The sequence below is a fragment of the Phaethon lepturus genome, unplaced genomic scaffold (genome assembly GCF_000687285.1).
Source record: "Phaethon lepturus isolate BGI_N335 unplaced genomic scaffold, ASM68728v1 scaffold38960, whole genome shotgun sequence".
NCBI classification, from domain to species: domain Eukaryota; kingdom Metazoa; phylum Chordata; class Aves; order Phaethontiformes; family Phaethontidae; genus Phaethon; species Phaethon lepturus.
Window position 1 is genome coordinate 1 of NW_010511853.1, and position 18,392 is coordinate 18,392.

The 18,392-nt window shown below is 36.0% G+C and overlaps 2 protein-coding genes across 2 annotated transcripts; one reads left to right on the forward strand and one right to left on the reverse strand.

Annotated features, from left to right (window-relative positions):
* Positions 1-4,301: 4,301 nt before the first annotated feature.
* Positions 4,302-10,096, forward strand: PLA2G10 (phospholipase A2, group X; the record flags this gene model as incomplete). The annotated part of the gene is made up of 3 exons (XM_010285130.1): positions 4,302-4,467; positions 7,225-7,331; positions 9,887-10,096. Coding segments are annotated over 3 exons (419 nt in total), but the record flags the coding sequence as incomplete, so codon positions are not given.
* A 1,777-nt stretch (positions 10,097-11,873) lies between these two features.
* Positions 11,874-18,084, reverse strand: BFAR (bifunctional apoptosis regulator). Its single transcript, XM_010285141.1, has 8 exons — positions 18,071-18,084; positions 16,686-17,016; positions 15,628-15,829; positions 15,088-15,257; positions 14,306-14,450; positions 13,902-14,069; positions 13,186-13,388; positions 11,874-12,304 (listed from the first exon to the last, which is right to left on the reverse strand). The coding sequence occupies exons 2-8, from the start codon at positions 16,949-16,951 to the stop codon at positions 12,112-12,114; spliced, it is 1,347 nt and encodes a 448-aa protein (XP_010283443.1). The 5' UTR covers positions 16,952-17,016; positions 18,071-18,084; the 3' UTR covers positions 11,874-12,111.
* Positions 18,085-18,392: the final 308 nt, after the last annotated feature.

Here is an 18,392-nt window from a genome sequence, read left to right on the forward strand (position 1 = left end):
CTCAGAGCACCGAAGTGGCAAAGCAGTTCAAAAGCTACAAACTGCTAGAACTGAGATTGCCTGCGAGACCGTAACTGGGTTATTCTGAAAGAATGAGTCAGTCTTTATGAATAAGTTATGTGAGAATGTAATTAAAGGACCCCTGCCTCATACCTGAGCATAGCCGACTACTCAGTTTGCAAGTATTTAATTATTTTTGTCGTCTATGTCCTATTTATTAACAGTATTAAAGACCAGTTGTAATAATTTCCTCATAGGTTTTCTGAGGTATTCATCAGTATAGTATCTGAATGTACTTGCTTCTGTCACACTTCTGTGAAACTATACTATCATCCCTCTTTTTCAGATAGGTAGGTGGTCTGACAAAAAAAGCATCCACTAATTTTAGGTTCCCGTGGTGACACATTAGAACTGGATTTTACCTATGACTACTTAAAATTATGTGGAACTTCAACTACTCAAAGCCTGGCTCTCACTGAGTATTGCAGTAGTTTGGTACTCCAGCCTCAGGATATTCAGCAGGCTGGGAGCATGCTATTAGTAAACATCAATAGGCATTGTCTTAAAGTGATTAAACTAACCTCATGCTGAATCTTTATGACAGCTGGAAGGACAATATCCAGTTTTCCAGAATAGCGTTCAGTTGCCTTAATGAAGAGATTTTGTCTTCTTGCAATTTTTTTTTTGTACATTCCTACACAGCTTGCAAATTCACCAAACCAAGTCTTGCAAATAGAAGGATCCTGAGGACGAGAGCTTCAATTCATTCTTATAACAGATTCTGTGCACAGAATGAAGCAGGGCCTGGGGTGGGGGGGGAAGGCAATCACGTGATTAAAGACCATAAGGTAAGGTGCTTGCATAATGGGGCCAACTTAAGGTCCCACCAAGCTCACTGCCCCAATTCTACTTCCTGACCTCAGCATGCCCCTATTATTCCTTCTGCATTTTGATCATCCTCCAGACTTCATCCTTTGCATGGCACAAACCTCAGCAAGAACATTAAGGAGAGCAATGAAAGACTTTTTCACGGCTTCTGCCAGCCTAGAGTGGTCATTACAGAGAGCCTGCCTTTGGTCCGAAAGCTCTGAGTCAGGCATCACAGTCACCCATTCCATAGGCAGTGAGGAGGAAGGGAAATGCAATTTACCTGTTTCTCAATGCTTGGCCCACAGTATCAGAACTGGCAAATTTATCCTTTCAAAATATTTACGTGTGACCACAGTTGGTGGAGGTAGCACATCAGTAGTCTGGGCAACAAGATGAGGTGAAAAAGGGCATTCAAAAAAAATCTAAGGAAAAAAAAAGCCAAAACTGTTTCTATAATGCATACAGTTCAAAGGTTTCCACTTCTGGCAAGATCTTGGAGATGCATCAGAAAGTCTGCTTATTCCCAAGTTTCAAGTTCTGAGCTACTGGAGCACTATGACAAAGGAAATATCACCATAGGAAATCTTACACATATTTAGCATCAAAAAATGTTTCTGTAGCCTCAGTCTTTGAAAAAATGGCTTAAAATGTCTTTTAAAATCCACAAAACATCATAGACTGTATTAGGTGGTAATGATTAATGTAGTTATACATCATAATTATGCAAAGCTGTGCATCTCAATAAAAATATAATTATGTATCTGCAAAAATAATTATTATGTTTGCATTGGGCCCATCGCAAAGAGTTAAATTTTGTGGGAAATATGACCTTTCAACAAAAAATTCATGTGTTTCTAAAAAGTGGAGTTTTTTCCTCTATGCATATGGAGTTTTAAGGGACTGGATTTTTAAATATTAATGTAAGCTATTCAGAAAACTAGGGAAAAAGAAGAGTAGGAAGGTATAGTGGAAAACATCTTGCAAAGACATAATAATGTACAGCATTTAGCACAATCTGAACTTGCTTGTACAGGCAACAAACCAAGATGGTATGATGAAGTTCAAACTCTCCAACCATGGCAGGGCTCCAATTTGGGCAACAGGAATTGCCATTTTAAAATCACGCACAACACAAATATAATGTGATTACTTACTGTTACTTTCTCTCAGGCTGTCTTTAGCGTTTACTTAATTTCAGTCTTCAGAAAGTCACCTCATGGCTTTTGATCTCTCTGGCTTAGTCATTACAATCACAAAGACAACTGTATAGATTTGTTTGGGTTTTTTTTTTTTCCTCATCTGCTATTTTATGGTACTTAAAGTAGCCTTAGGATTGGTATGGCACTGGTTTCCAACCTTTATTTTTTAAGCAGCTACATCACATACAGTTAAATCTGAGTTTGCTGATGGACTAATGTCTTGTAAGTCTTTTTTTCCTCTCCAGAATATCCATCTTTAAAGTTTTCTGTCAAGAATGAGAACAGTTGAAACTTTAACAAAGTTCCTATTATGCAATAAACACTGGAATTAAATATTACAAGAATTGTAAAAGCCATAACAAGACTCGACTCAAATTGTCTAACTGTAAATTATTTTTTTACACCTAGTTGTACTTACTTCCTGTGACCTTGAGATACCAAAACAATATGATTTTGACTTTTTCAATCACATTATAAAGCAATGAAATTAAAATAAATGCAGTCTGATTTCCCCCTTTTTTCCTACCCACAATATTGTGTTTGAGAGAGCTGCACACAATCTGCAGGACAAAAACCAAACTAGACAGAGGGATGACACTACCCTTTCAGGAATGCATAATCAAACCTATAGGAATACTCTTGTCCATCAAGATAAATGCAAAGTCTTCATAAAAAGAAACAAAATCACACAAAAGATTTTAAAAACATACCTTAATCAGGAAACATTTGGAAATACGCAGAATGTCACAAGGCAGGAGGGAACAAGATCTGGGAGTAGTCGCCAGATAGAAAAGTACTAAATACTCTCTTAGGCAGCCTAGCTATTTTCGTAAGTATTAGCTACAAACAGTCTTTCTAAGCCTTTTTTTTCTATTCTCACATACAAACCAATTTTAGTTCTTAATGAGGTGATTTCATGAGGTGTTTAAATTCCTTTGTTTCATGAAATTGCAAGTGCTGGAGGTCACCAGCATCCCACACATTTCAAGTTACTCATCTGTGCTGGGAACAATATTTTTCGGCAGATCTTCCGTTAACTGATTCTAGTTAATCATATGATCTATTATAATAGATTAATCTATTAGCTAGTCTATTATAATAGATTATATGATTATACAGATTATATACAAACTGTTTTATCATATAGTTATTCTATGGGAAAATAAATATCAAAGCCTTCAATGACAAAGTCTAAATATTTTTTCTGCTGTCTCTCTCACAGATATTATCAGTTATTAAATGTTAATGTCTTTCCCAATCTATATCCAGTACTGGGAGTTAAGGTTTATAAACTGTTCTCCTCATATTAAAAAAAAAAATAATTATTAAGTTTAATTAGTAAGACAACTCTAATCAGCAGCTTTCCACTAGTTTGTTTTGTACTCAACCAACTTCTTAGAACTTGCCGCAAATAGCTTGGAGACAGCACTGGAAGGAAATGCTGCCCATTACCATCAAGGGTCTTTGATGAGTTAGCTCAACCTGAAGGACGACATGAAGCCCCCAAAAAATTCATCTAGTGTCTCAACATTTATCTGCTGCCCTAGACCTACTGCTTTAGTACTGACATGGGTCAGTTAAAATAGGGTTTCTAAATACAGCCTTGTTCTGGAGAAATAATGGTGACAATCCCTTAAACGACAACAAAAGCCAAACAAAATGAAACTGAAAAAAAAAAAGCAATGCTTCTTCTAATTTCCCTGGAAATGACTCCAAGCACCTGCCCATTTCCCTGCTCTACACCCACCTCACCACCTCTGCCAGTTATTTGGCTTCTTTGTCTAAAAGATGAGGAAAACCAGAGCCCCATCATAGAGGACATATTTGTTCATAAAGCATTACATTCTACAAAACATCATCGGCAAAATTGCATGTTATGGTAAGGAGAAAATATGGCAACACTTAGGGCATCTAATCTTAGCAGACTAGTGGACCTAGACCACAGAACACATGCTAGTCCTTGCCAGTTTTAAGACTGGAAACAACTGAACTCTGCCATTGTGTGCTGCCTTGATGAGAGGAAGCCACTGCAGCTATTCAGAATGTTGTTCAGTATTCTGCTCGCTATAGATTGCTTGCCCCAGTCCCTTCATACCCCAGCATGGCCCCAAAGTGTCAAAAAGAAAACAGTATTTTTCAAGTACTGACATTCATAATCAGAGTTTAAAAAAAAAAACACTGTTTTGTATCTGCATGTTCGACTCAACAAAAAATAAAGTTTTTCTTCCACAGTTTATAAAGGCACTTTTGGGGAAGCCCATTTTAGAAATCGAAGAGGAATTCTTGAATTAGCTGGAGCCATCAGATGTACTACAGGACGATCGCCTTTTGCGTACCTACGTTATGGATGCTACTGTGGTCTGGGAGGAAGAGGATGGCCCAAGGACAGAGTAGACTGGTAAGAGTAACTATTTATCGGAGTCATTAAATGCTGAACGTATACAGACATCCAAGTAAAAGGACTAAAATATGAATTAGGCCTATTTAACATCAGTGAGGGAACTGAGTTTAAACACAGCTCAGACTGCTAAGAAACTCTGAAATATTAAAATTGTGTTACTGTAGTTCTATGTGAGTCCTACTTGCCTTTAACTCAAACTCTCATTGCATTAATACTGGATTCACAGCATAACTGAGTTTTTTTGTTCTTGCTGTTTGGCCAAGAGCTGAAAAACTATAGTCTTCTTGGAGAAGCTTTAAAGCTCAAACATTCAAGCTATCTACAAAAAACAAACAAACAATTGCAATTGAAAAAGCTTTTCCTTCTACTACCATCCATCCCATTTTATTAGTATTCAAAATAATACATAGAAAATTATGCAAAATTCAACTTGTTGAAAAATAACTTTTGAATAAAGTGAATTACGAATTGTTACTAAAATAATTTTAAAAAATAGACCTTTGTATGTAGTACTAATCTCAGCATATTGACTACCATCAATTGGATTTATAATTGAACATTAGCTCACAGGAAGGTGATTTTCTGGTTACAGTAGTTAAAGAAAGGTTTTATATTTTCAAGTTTATCATCATAATGATACATTCCCCTACCATATGTAGCATCTCAAATTGTGACTTATCAGACATACATTGTAAATTAAAAGGAAAACAAATGTCTGATACTCACATTTAGGGTTGAATATAGGGAAAGTTTGAGATTTTTTTTCCTGGCATAAAGATTCTAGTCATGATTAGACCTAAAACTTTTCAAATCTTTGCCTATGTATTTCAAGTTTTTGGACGTGTAATCTCTTATTTTAAAGACCATTTTGTAGAATGTATTTGCTACTTTAGTGACTGGGAACAGATACAAAAAGAAGGGACTCTTACTAGTTCTGGTCATCTGTATATCTAAAGATCATGATGAAGAATCCGCAGTTTTCCAATCGTTCATTGTAGGCCATTTTTTCCACTTTGTAGAAGTCGCACAGTAGCAAGAAGCTGCTTCTTCACAAAACATGTTTAGCTATTTGTGATTTGGGTTTTAATAGCTACGGAATGTTAAGAACAAACCAGAAGTGAGTGTACTTGCTCTACTGCACCTGCTCAAAATCACAAATTGCACCAATTGAACGTAGAGACAAACGTTGTTACCAAGTTTGATTTCTTGACGTTTTGAGCTACATTGTGGGCTGCTTACACTCAGAATTATGCCTGAAAACAAGGTTAAGTGAAAATACAGAAATACTTCATCTGAAGTAAGAACATGTGTAATGGAATTATTCAAATAACAGTTACTGCAATTTAGATTTTTGCCTGCCACTTACAAACTTTCAAATGGAGACAATCATATGTTGCTTTTATGAGATAAAATAGAAATTCTTTAAGCATCTATTTTTATTTAAAATGCTTGAAAGAGGACTAAAGTAATTCTAAAAAACTTTGCAAACACAGGAAGATATAGTGCATTATGGCAAAAGAAGCCATATTTCCTGGTTTATTTACCTTAGTACTTCTACAAAGACTCACTAGAATTATTTTTAATTTATTTCTGTGCATGAAATGGATGTATTGAGCTACTTCATGGGCATGTGCTGTTCAACTGTTACGTACCGCAGGATCTTCAAATGGCGATTCATTTGGAATTACCAAGTAATTATTTAATAAGCATAGGAAAAAACAGTAATTGCAAGTGAGAGCTCACAGCATTAACTTTTTCTACTGCACACACAAATTCCTCAGGCAATCTAAACACCATGTGCCTACTGTAATATGACGGTTTTAGGCTACCAGGAGGAAACAAAGAGCTTGTGAATACACCCTGTTCTGCACAGTCAAAAAAGGAGTATAGTTAGTTTGCAGCAAAAACTTAAAATTTGTGATCTAATTTCAGGTCCTTGTTAGCTCCCCTACTTGCTGTTCTGGGCTTTCAATGACTCCAACACCAGAAGAGTAGTTATTTTTTTAAACATTAAAATATGGCATTAATACTTACCTGTACTGTTCAGTTCCACAATGTGATAGAAAGTCTATGAATTCATTGTCCCAATTGTGACAAGAACAATTTTGAAATCATCACTTTGGACAATTTTCCAAATTTTCTCATGATACTGAGCAGTTTTAGCAGTTTTAGTTATATTATGGCATTAAACAGCACCCGTGCCTATTCATTACCGAACATCTCACCTGCTCTCAGCTTTTCTGCCACCAACTAAGGACTTTGCTGTAAGATGAAATTTATGATAGTATGCTACAGCCTAACAAATCTTCTTGTCCCTTCCCTGTTAGTAACTGTTACAATAGCATCAGTAACTGGTAGAAAAACACATCATTCATTATCTGACAGACTATTCTGGCATTTAATTTCTTCTTGGAAGGCACGAGGAGAGAGGCATACCCACATAAGAGTTTACCGTGTTTAAAACTAAGAATGCATTAAAGATTCCTTGTATTTTCATCTGAAAGGAAGCTAAACTAGATCAATGTGTATTGGACATTTTCATCATCATGGATTACATGAAAGAGTAATAATTACTTCCAAGTGAGCTATTACCCGGTTTTGATTCCTGAGCAGGTACCTGTTTATACATTCACATACGTTGACTGTTTTATTATTTCACAGCCTGTAGAAACACGCTGATAAAAACCACCCAGATTATGTGACCATAAATCACCACCGTATGAATTAAGGCAAGCCCATTTCTGTTACTCTCAGGTGCTGCTTTAACCATGACTGCTGTTATGGTAAGGCAGAACAAGCAGGTTGTCACCCAAAGATAGAAAGTTACCACTGGGAATGCGAAGACAACACTGCTGTGTGTGGTGAGTGAACAGTTCTAGTTGGGTTTTTTTGGGTTTGGTGTTTTGGGTTTTTTTTTGCTTGGTTTTTTACTTCTACTGTCTCATTGACTTCATAGAAAGACTTTTCTTCATTAACTGTAAAATTCTTACTTTACCATCCTTCCTTTTGTGACTTTTTTTGCCAGCGTAAGCTGTGCCTCCAAAAAGCACAGCTATGCTAACCAACTGAATGCAGTTTCTTCTTCTTAATCCCCACCTACTGACATACATAAGCAAACAAAATTCCTATCTACAAAGCTTCTATTGCCCTTTCAGAAAACACCAAAAAAACCCCTCTTTTTACTTGGCATTTACGTATGTTGAAGAACCCATGTTATGCTACTCCCTTCAGGTCTCAAACTGGAGAGCAACTACAAACAGGAGGCAAGAAAATTACGTTTTTTTAAATAGGAACCTTCCTATACTTAGCAGAAAATATTTCACGTCATTTGTAAGTTTATGATGGACAAGTTTTTGGCATACTTACCACTGATGGGTTGCACAGCCCACTGCTAGTGGCTGCAATTTATGAATGAATTTTCAATTACAACTTACAATTTCAAACACTGAGGTAATAAAATATTTGATTAGTATGTTTATTTATGGAAGTAAAGTGTCCACAAGCCATAAAATGTCAATTTGAAAATATTTACATTAGTGTACAATTACAACAGATGGCTGACCACATCCTGATAAATTTTATTCAATTGCTCTGAAATATGAATGTATATACTTGCTGTAGTATAAAAGAGAAGGACAAAGAGACCTCAAAGAAACAAGACAAAAATTGTTTGACAGGAAAAAGCAGCATTTCTTTTATATTATTTGTTCTCAACTCCCACCATTTTAGCAAATATTTTCCAATACACTTCAAAGGCTTTTTGAAACTCACAAGCCCCCAAAATTTGCAGGGTTTTTTCTTATTGTTGTTAGGCTTGGGGGGTGGGAGATGTTTGTCTTTTTTTGGTCGGGTTGTTGTTGTGTTTGGTTTGTGTGTTGTTTGGGGTTTTTGTTTGTTTGTCCTAAATCAGGTGCTATGTCAGTTACTTTGCATGTAATTTTATGCTACCACCTAGAAAGCAAATCAGCTTGAGAACTGGTTATTATTTGCATCACAAAAAAGCAGACCCTTACATAAACTTGTTTATAACAATGAGTTTCTGACTACCGTAGTTTAAAGGCGACACAGTAGGCCAGAGAAAACACAAAACCCTCTCGTAACTCAACTTAGAATTTGCCTGACCTGAAATCAAATGAAAGTTTTTGACGCTATTTCCTTTCCTACTTTTCATTCAACCTTTATTTTGCCCAAGCGTCTACCTCATGCAGAATCTCTACTTGCTAATTTCCTCCTCTGCTCCAGAAGGACTAAACATCTTCTGTCTCAAACTATCTAATTAATTGTCAAGTTACAGTCCTTGTAACTTTGTCAAGAAACAAAGCTGAAATAAAGTCCCTCGCGTACCATGGAGAAGATTAAGTTTGGAGCAATAATAAGAGAAGGAATAATTCTTCTCAGTTAATGTTTAGGGGCTTTTAATCTTAGCATGTTGTTTATGCTACTTACACTATTCAGTAGTTCTTAGGGTAGCTGGCTGCAGTGTCCATATATATATATATATATATATATATAAAAAACACTTCCATTTCATAGCAGAATTTGAGTGCATTCGCAAAAACTGAACAATTTGTTGTTGAACAATTGTTGTTGAATTGAACAATTGTTCTGCTCCTAGACAAATCAAGCAGAGATTCGGCTAAGCTTTCAAAATGTTAAATACTCAGACAAAATATAACCAAGGATTCTTCAGTTTACAGACAGTTGTAGAGAGAAAAAAACACACATTTCTGGGTTGGCACAATAAAACCAAAATATATTGCTGTAGGAGAAAATGTTCATGCCAAGAAGAAACGTTCACGCCAAGAAATCTGTTAAGTTACAACACTACAATTATAAAACAAATATGGCCAGACATGTATTTTATCATGCTTAAACACATTTACCTAACTTCTTACTGAATGCCTTAATAAAAAAAGGTGGGTGATCTGAGCTGCACATGGAACATGTTTGCATCCCTTATTTCACATATATAATTTTAATGCTACATCCTCGAGTAGATTAAAGCATGAAATGGAAAGTATCCTCCCAAACGCAAGATTCACGAGAGCAACAGTGCAGGCAGGGAGGGTCACATACCACCTTCTAAAGAGGATTCAGGTAAGAGTTCCTTTCTTAAAGAGGAGTATGTAAGTCTTCATCAAATCATTGTATTTTCACCTGCCAAGATAGTTCCACTGATTACCAATTATTGCTAAACCAAACCATGCTTGTATATTCTCTGTTGCCAAGATGTCCTAGCAGGGAGCCCTGTCTAAAGAGCATGACGAAAGAACTGTAAGTCTTAAAGCTCAGTACGGTTCCTATTGCACTTGAAATACAAGAGCCATGAATATGGCAAATATGGAACATGAGGTAGCAATTCTTGGTATTTTTAATTACTTCAGGCTAACATCAAACTTACTATGTTTTCTTTCAGAATCACTAGAAGACAAATGTCAAAAAATGGCATGTGAATGTGACCGTGAAGCTGCCAAATGTTTTTCTAAAGCTCCCTATCATACAAAATACCTTTTGTGGCCAGACTTTATGTGTGGTGAGATTCAGCCTTTGTGTAGGTATTAGATCTATGATATCAGCCTTTATGAAAACTCCATATATATTTAAATCTAAAATGACTTTTTGTTTTGTCACAGTTGCCCTTTCTTGATCCTCTTTCCTGCCACCTCACCCTCTCCACCCTAGAATGGCCAAAGTAAATATTTATCTTCTTATTTATCTTCTACAGAGCATGGACTAAAAGCAAGTTCATTAGTTCTGTATAAGCTTTTATTGACTAAATAGGAATTTAAGTTTAATCAGATTAAGGAGTAGCTGACTTAAAATTAATTTTGGTTATATAGTTTCACGGATTTTTCAGATTCATAGTATCATACACTGTAAACTTTTCATACCCCGTCCACCAACTACAAGATATGGATCAAACTTTTCCACTAACTTTTACCTTAACATTTGTTAACTTTGAACTGACTGGAAGAAATGCATAAAGTGACAGTGTCAGCACAAAAAGCCCTCTCATCTATATTAAACACTTATTATGAAGCCTAACTTAACTTTTGCATCTCATTCACCTTAAGTAGTCCTACCTGTATTAAAAAATGCCCAATATAATGCTTTTTTTCTAGTATTTACTACTTAAATACAGTTTTCTAAGAAGTTGTTCATTTGACATGGCTCAAGCTCCTTATTCTATGTACAACCCTGAGTTTCCTGCGGCCACAGGGAGAAGTTCTACCCTTAAAACTTCAGAGCTAGATTTAAAAGTGCAAATGCAAACCATCACCAAGAAAGATACATGAAAAAAGTAGCAGTCACTGGGACCAATGGCCTTTCCCATTAGTGTTTCACCTTGGACAGTGTGAGTTTGCAGAGTTCAGAAGTGTATACACCTCATAAGGATGTCAAGATGGTTTTAGCCAGGGTCACTTCAGTTTTATCAAACCTTTTAGGAACAGAAATCAGTAACACAAATTGCTGAATAATACACTTTTTTTGTAACTGCTAATTTTAGCAGTTGAAGAACCAGAAGCATTTTATGTCTACTTTCACCCACCTCAACTTATTTAAAGATGCAGGGCTACAGAACAAGTTTGCACAAGTCAAATCTAATGACCAGTACTTTGATATTAAAAAAAAAAATAAAATCCAAACATCAAAACACTTCTTTAGGAAGGATAAAAATTTCAAAAGAAACCTTTAATCTTTAAAACTATTCAGAGGCAAATTTGAAGTTTAATAATACAAATGAAGAAAAAACCCCAAACCAATATAGAATGCAAGGGGACAACGCTCTTGGAAAAAATCTAACTTTTTAATATATGGTTTTTGACTGAAGCAACAGTGAGAATCCTGTTTACGCAAAATACCTTTCCAATCAATATTCGCTCACAGATCTAGATACTGCAATATAATGTGTATAAGATGTAATTACAGTGTCAGATCACTTTTCCAAAATAATCCTTTTTAAGAGATAACCCTGAATTTAAGAATTGGCAACGGACTTCAAGTGGAGAGCATTAAAGAAGCTATTGATGAAGTCTGACTGATCTGAATAAAAAATTTTGAATGGCAATCACCACATTTTCCAAAAGACAAGAAAACTCAAGCAGTCTTTGCCTTCAACCGTGGGAATTTTAGAACAAACCCTACTGTGACACTGTGTTGTTTGACTGTCACAACTTTACACATAAAGTAGGCTGAAAACACTAGGTACTTTCAATATCAAGCCTATCCAAGAAGACTTTTCCTTTGGCAAACTTAAATTGAGGAACACATTGCTGGTATGAAAGCTGTTCAGAAGACACTGATTTTAAGGCAGGCTTGAAAACAACCAGAATGCTCAAGACAGAATAGAGAAGTTTGATTTGATCAAAAGTAGGGTGACATGACTGTGTAAGTTTTACATGGCTAAATCAGGAATGTAATTTTTTGTTTCCACAATAGAAAATTCCTTTTGGATATTAAAGCCCATCCTCAGATTTGGAATCAGCTGGTTTAACAGTAACTTACCTTAAGGCTTTTCTGTATGTTTAAGTTAACATAATCCACCACTTTCACTGCCACATATATAAAGAAAAAAAAAAGCAAAGCTTATTTCAAATGTCCATTTTTAGAAGCTAAACAGCTCAAAAATTCCAATGCCAGTCACTGCACTTGTGTCTCCAGACGTCTTACTTCTTTAACCACAAGATCAATGTTTATAATTGGGTTAAAGTACAAGGCCCAGTAAAACAAACAATTGCAGACAAACTGAGGAATAAAAGGCCAAAAAATGGCAACAAAAAGACCCTGGGTTGAGACCTTCCAGAAATGTCTCCACATTCTGTGAGGAATAGTCCTGTGAAAAAGGAAAGGGAGAGGCTTTAGATGCACTTTCCGTTTTGTTTTTACCCATTCTAAGAAAAGCTAGGACGTGCTGTGGCTTCAAATTATTTAGCCCTTACTCAGGTACCTGTAAAACATCATTTTGCTCTCAAAAAATACCTTCCTAAAATACGGTAATCCTAGATTTTATGTGAGGAAGCATTAAGTCAATTTATTCAGACCACAAAGCACAGCAAGTTAAAGTGGTCAAATTCCAGATTTGTCATAGATTTTTCCCATGTACCCTGTTCTCTTTTGAACATGTTCTGCCCCCTAGCCGCTGGCCAGTGAAAACCCAGCATACACCGAAACAAGAATTTCTCCTACAAAGTTCTAAAAACTATAAATAAAAGATCACAGCAATTATGAAGTAATATGCTTGAATTAAGGCTAAAGCAGTAACTGAAAACAGTCATTTTGATCACCTACCAAGTAAGTGTAACTAAGCTTATGATCCTGAGGACTCATCCTTTAGTAAGTATATTGTAAGCATATCATGACAAAATTCTTATGTATTTAGTTCTCAGCTGACAGCTAATAACCATAAAAGGCAATTTTAAAGGTAAGAGTTAATTATTTACCCAGTGGTTAACAACATGCTTATTACCATTACTGCATTTGCTACGTCTAATCAGTAAAAGCAGCTGCAAGAAACACTTTCAAGTATTCACAGAAATAAAGATATTAAAGAGCACTAGTGTATGTGCGGATTCAGATTCACATGTTCTTATTAACCTCAGAGTTGTGGTTAGACACTGTCATTTCAGTGAGCAACTGTGAAATTGTAAGACTGTTACTGTCTATTTATAAGGCCATGTACTTCCTACCCTCTTCAACAAGATCAGTAAGACTTACTTCAATTCTCTTCTTGACCAGAGCCTCCAAAAAGAGAATAATTCCAGAACAGAGAGCAACATGGCATTTACAATTATAAATCTTGATGTCCAGTAGTGCACATCCAGCCAATCCCAAGCAAATTCAGCTATCAACTGGTATGGCAAAAATAAATACTTGACAATGAATTCTCTCCACTGTTTCCAAGAAGGATCTTTAAGGTCCTGTAAATTAGGACAAAAAGACTGTTAATCTGTTTCCTATCAAACAGATACAATACTGGCTTATTTCCACTACATTCTTGTTGAAAAAACATTGTTTTTTTCATACATTGAAAGCAGTAATTCATCATTACCATACTTTCTGGTAGATAATACTGTAACACAGTAATTTCCATTAGATTAGAATAAAACGTCACAGGCAGACAGACCTTATAATGCCATTTATTAAAATACAGGTATTCTCAGTGAACAATCTTTCTATAGTTGCATGAACTTCAAAAAAATCAGTTTCGCAGATTTAAAGTCTTAAAAGCCTTAAATCAATCTTATTAAAGGTAGTGGTCGCAAAACTGGTGATCACATACAATAAAATCAAGGAACCACTTTGTAGCACTTTTTAAAATTATATTGTAATGAGATTAAATTATGAATAATTACATCATGGGTTTTTATGCTGCTAGTCTTAAAATGCTTATAACTAAAGCAAGTAGCACATTTAATGTTTAGAATACTTACTAGTAGTTTTGTGACAGTATCTTCATACTTGTCTTGCGTAGGGCAAATTGTGTGAATGAAAGGTTGGAAAACTTCTGCATAATCAAACAAATACAGGTATAACATACTGAGTCTTGGAGAACTCTTCAGTGCATACAGAAGAAAGAGTGATTTTCCTGGATTTACTGCCTGAAAGGTATCAAATTATCAAGTTGCAAACAAAGGAAAAATAAAATGAAAGGCACATGCCAGTTCTTAGATTTTTTTGTGACCATTTTTCAAAGACAACAGTTCATTAAACTGAGCAGTTATTACAAGGGTAATTCTACTACCTTAACACTCCTCCTGGCTTTAAGAGAATATTCTTTTAAAGATATTATTTTAAAAATACTTAATATACATGACATACATTATATAGAATTTACCTTATATTCCCAAAGGTTCTGTGGTGGTTTAACACCTAAAGTCTTCACACATTCCAGTTCTGCTATAATAGCTTTTCTATGGTTACTGTTCTCTATACTGTAAGGCTCTTTTGTGAAATCCTCCTCTGTCAGTGTTAGAAGGAGTCTACAAAAGCAGAAGAATTCAGAAGGTAAACGGTACCTTTTCACCAAAAAGATATGGCTAACAGATTAGCAATTACATACTGAAACAATAAGCTACTGATAGAAGGTATCACCTTTTGGATTACATTCCATATCAAGTGTTCTGAATCAACTGCGTCTCAGAGCCTGGGTTTTAAATAGCCTTCTTTTCAAGTTTTCTCTTGCCTGCTTTCAGCATGCAAATTTATCAGCTTGTTGGCTATTATTGAACACAGTTCTTCAGTACTTCATGGATCTAGTCTGGTCTCCTGAAATCAAACCTAGAGTTCTTGGGTGGAATGTAACAATGCATATAGCATATGCATATTTTCACAAGAAAGAAAAGGTGGGAGGGGTGGATAATACATTAATAGAATTTTACTTTCAGTATCATGTCAGTCTGCATTATCAGCATTTTAAAAAGTTCTTAGAACATTTTCAGTTAGCTTGCTTAGTATCTACTACTAAAGTTTTCAACTCCAAGTGTTAAAACTTCCCCTGAATTTTATTCTGATATATCAACAGAATAGTCCCACGATGTATGGAATGAAGTACAGTCACTTCACAATATACAGTAGTCCAATCAAATGACAGCTGTTCTTGACAAATAGGCCTCTCACCTTCCATTCACTTTCTCCAGTAAAAATCTTTCTTTATAATGTGAAGCCCATGGGCCCAGCTGCTCTAGCCAAAGTATCACTTCCTCAGCAGTCCATTTAGCAACAGGCTTGTGGACAAGAAGATCTTCTTCAAATTCTCTGCTACTCCAGTGATATCCAAGTAGAACTACCTATAGGTAGATTTAAAAAAAAAAAAAGAGTTAAAAAAGAGATCCTTTACCTACAAAGCAAATATATTAATGATACAAATGAAATGCAAATGCATTAGGGGGCTTGACATATAGAACCTTCCATTTTATGGACCCTTGAATAGTCAGATTATAAGAAAGTATCTTGAAGTTTTACCCAATTTGTCTAACTTCCGTTTGCTGTATCTTGCAATTGTACTTCCTAACAGACAACTCTGAATGCTACCTTACTTACTCCGCTCAGCTCAAGTCTCTTCTGTGCTGACAATCTTTTTTGTGTGCACGTAATTTAAGTATATCTGACTGCATGCTTAATGAAGTAACTACGGAAAACCGACCCGATGAAACTTACTGCTACACAAGTTAAAGCTGTTAGAACGCCCGAGAAAAACCCTCCTCCTCGAGGATTAATTCTTCCTGTGTTCGGAACTGTAGGGATCTGGTCATTCCCGTATTTTTGGAAAGTTGCTAAGCTGCGTGCTACATCACTGTTTTGTTGAATATCTTCTTTCCTTTGTTCAATGGCATCAGAAAATAGCTTTTCAATAACATCCCTAATGAGAAAAATATTTGTCATTGTACTATAACCATTGAGGCTTTAACATTAAGAAAAGGGACCAATTTTTTTATTTTTGTTTTCCAGCCTCTACTAAAGACTGTCATCTTTGAAAGCAAGAAAACATTGGGTTTTAATACTTAGTAAAGTTAAACATAAATCAATTACTTCTGAACATTTTCCTTAGTTTCTAAAGATAGAAGTTAAAATACCACCAAAAAAAAGCGCCTTATTTCTTATATAAAACTAGAATTGTGTGTGCTACTGGCAAGCCTTGATGATTCAAAAATGCTAAGCAAAAGACAACATAAAAGCCCTACCATCTATTTATTGAAATATTATTCACCTAAGATAAAGTATTATTAACACAAGAACTTACGGGTAATTCAAGACAGTAAATTGCTATTTCTACCTTTGTTCTACAGTAAGATCATATTTCTTCCCATAAATAATTCCTATTATAGAAATAATTACACAATTATCAAAGATCATTCTAACTTAGAATTATTAGGAAACAACCAGCTGTATTAAAAGATGCAAGTGTCTCAATACTCAAAAACGGTCCCTTCTCTCCATCCCCCCAAAAAATTCAGATGGGGAGACAAAAAAAAACAAAAAACCCCAAACAACAACAAAAGCGCCAACCACCCACCCCTTAGTTCCATGCAGAAAAATGGACGCTTGAACTGCTTGAACAGTTCAGTACAAATGCAGAACATGAAAGACTTCAGGATTTAAACACCCTTCTGACAGTTCAGATTACCAATGAACTACGAAAACCTGCGGCAAACTTAAGAAATCAGACAACTAATTTTGGTGGTTTTAGAAGTCCAAAAATGGCATAGTACGCTCACCTGAGGAGGATGTTGACTTTCGGGAATCCTTCCCATTTTTCTCTGCATTCGGGGCATTCATTCTTCTTGGACGATACCCACCACAAAGCTAGGCAATGTCTACAGAAACTATGCCCACAGTTCAGGGTGGTGGGATTGACCAGAATGTCGTAACAGCAGTGACAAAGGAACTCACTAACTGATATCTGCCGACCCATCTCAGGAGTAGCATGTGTTTCAACTTTTGCCCTGTCCGTTTCACCTTGTAAAGTCTCATCATCTTCCATTTTCTTTTATGCCTTATGCAAACAGAAAGCTTTCTTAGATCTTCAAACCAGGTAAGGCATTACTTCTGCAAAGCAACAAGATAAACTTCAGTAAGAAAAAAGCTACTATAGAAGTTTAGAATTGCAAGCACTCTAATTTATCATTGTAATTCTTTTGTCACTCTGATTGTAACTAACTTAACTCTCCCAGAAAATTAAACACAATCTTCGACTTTTTCAACAACATACTAATTGCAAACTATAATCAAAACCAGATTCTAGATGTAAATAGCTGGGCTCAACCTCCCTGTAATTTCTTTTCCTGTGTTACATAACACGCGAAACAAAAAAAAAACCACATTAACTATGATTCAGATGACTTTTGACAGTATCTTTAATCAAGGTTTTAGTAAAAGACACGAATCAAAAGAAATATCGTTAGAAAATACCATCAGAGAATATAAAAATTAAACACCAGTATAACATAACGATCTAATTTACTCCATCACTATTCTTCCCAAGCATACCGAATAAAAGATTACTAACAAAGGTCAATGCTAAACATAGCTGGGCAATGTAAAAAAAAAAAAAAAATCGATCCACAAAGTCATATGCTTCAGAATTATAAGGGATTGATCTGCTTGCCATCTCAGTGAAGGACTGAACTCCGTATTAACTTTATGGTAATTACTCTTTGCTAGTATTTCAGAAAATGCACAAATGCCAAGAGTTTAAGACTGCTCCAAGCTTACCAAAAATATATTTGCTTATGTTCCTACTACATTCTCTCAGACGGCTGTATCTAGTTTCTTAAGGGAAAACACTGATCCAGATCACTTACTTATCAGTCCTGATGTTAGAAGCTATCGAAAACTACACATTTTTCTCCTCAGACACTACCAAACCAAAATATGCTTACACTCTCCACCATGTGGCTCCTGCTAAGTTACCATCTTTCCATCCAGATCAAGCACAAAGAGGTAAGCATGCAAGTAGGTAAAGAATAAAAATTAAAAACAAAAACCCAAGCGGTACAGAAATACAAACCAACAGCATCCTCAGACTGCTTACAAACATGCCTTTTCCCCGCAAAGCAAAGATTGCTGGCTCTCTAAAAGACAAACCTGAAACATTACTTACAAGAGGAGAAATAAAAACAACGTTTTGCACCTACAAGCATTCTTCCTGGAAGAGAGAGTCAACAGGATTTTTGTGGGCGCAAAAATACCTCACCGCTCAGTTTCTGCACCAAGTAAGAGAAGGGTCACAAGTAGAAAGCGTACAAGCTCCTCTCCCGCCTCCTCCTTCCAGCTTCAGCTCCTTCCTCGCCTCTGCGCCGCTACCAAAGCCGAGGCGCCGATGGCTCGGGCCTGCATCGAGGTGACGGTCGCTCGCTCCCCGCCAGGCCAGCAGGGCCCATCCCGGGGGCACCTCCCGCCCACCCCCTCCTACACTCCCAGCA

Bases quoted from the DNA above. Each gene is read 5' to 3' on its own strand.
- BFAR (XM_010285141.1), bottom strand. From the start codon at position 16,951: ATGGAAGATGATGAGACTTTACAAGGTGAAACGGACAGGGCAAAAGTT. The intron at 15,258-15,627 runs GTAAGTTTCATC...ATCTACCTATAG, and splicing joins CAGCTTTAACTTGTGTAGCA to GTAGTTCTACTTGGATATCA. The intron at 14,451-15,087 runs GTGAGAGGCCTA...CTGCTTTTGTAG, and splicing joins CTGGAGAAAGTGAATGGAAG to ACTCCTTCTAACACTGACAG.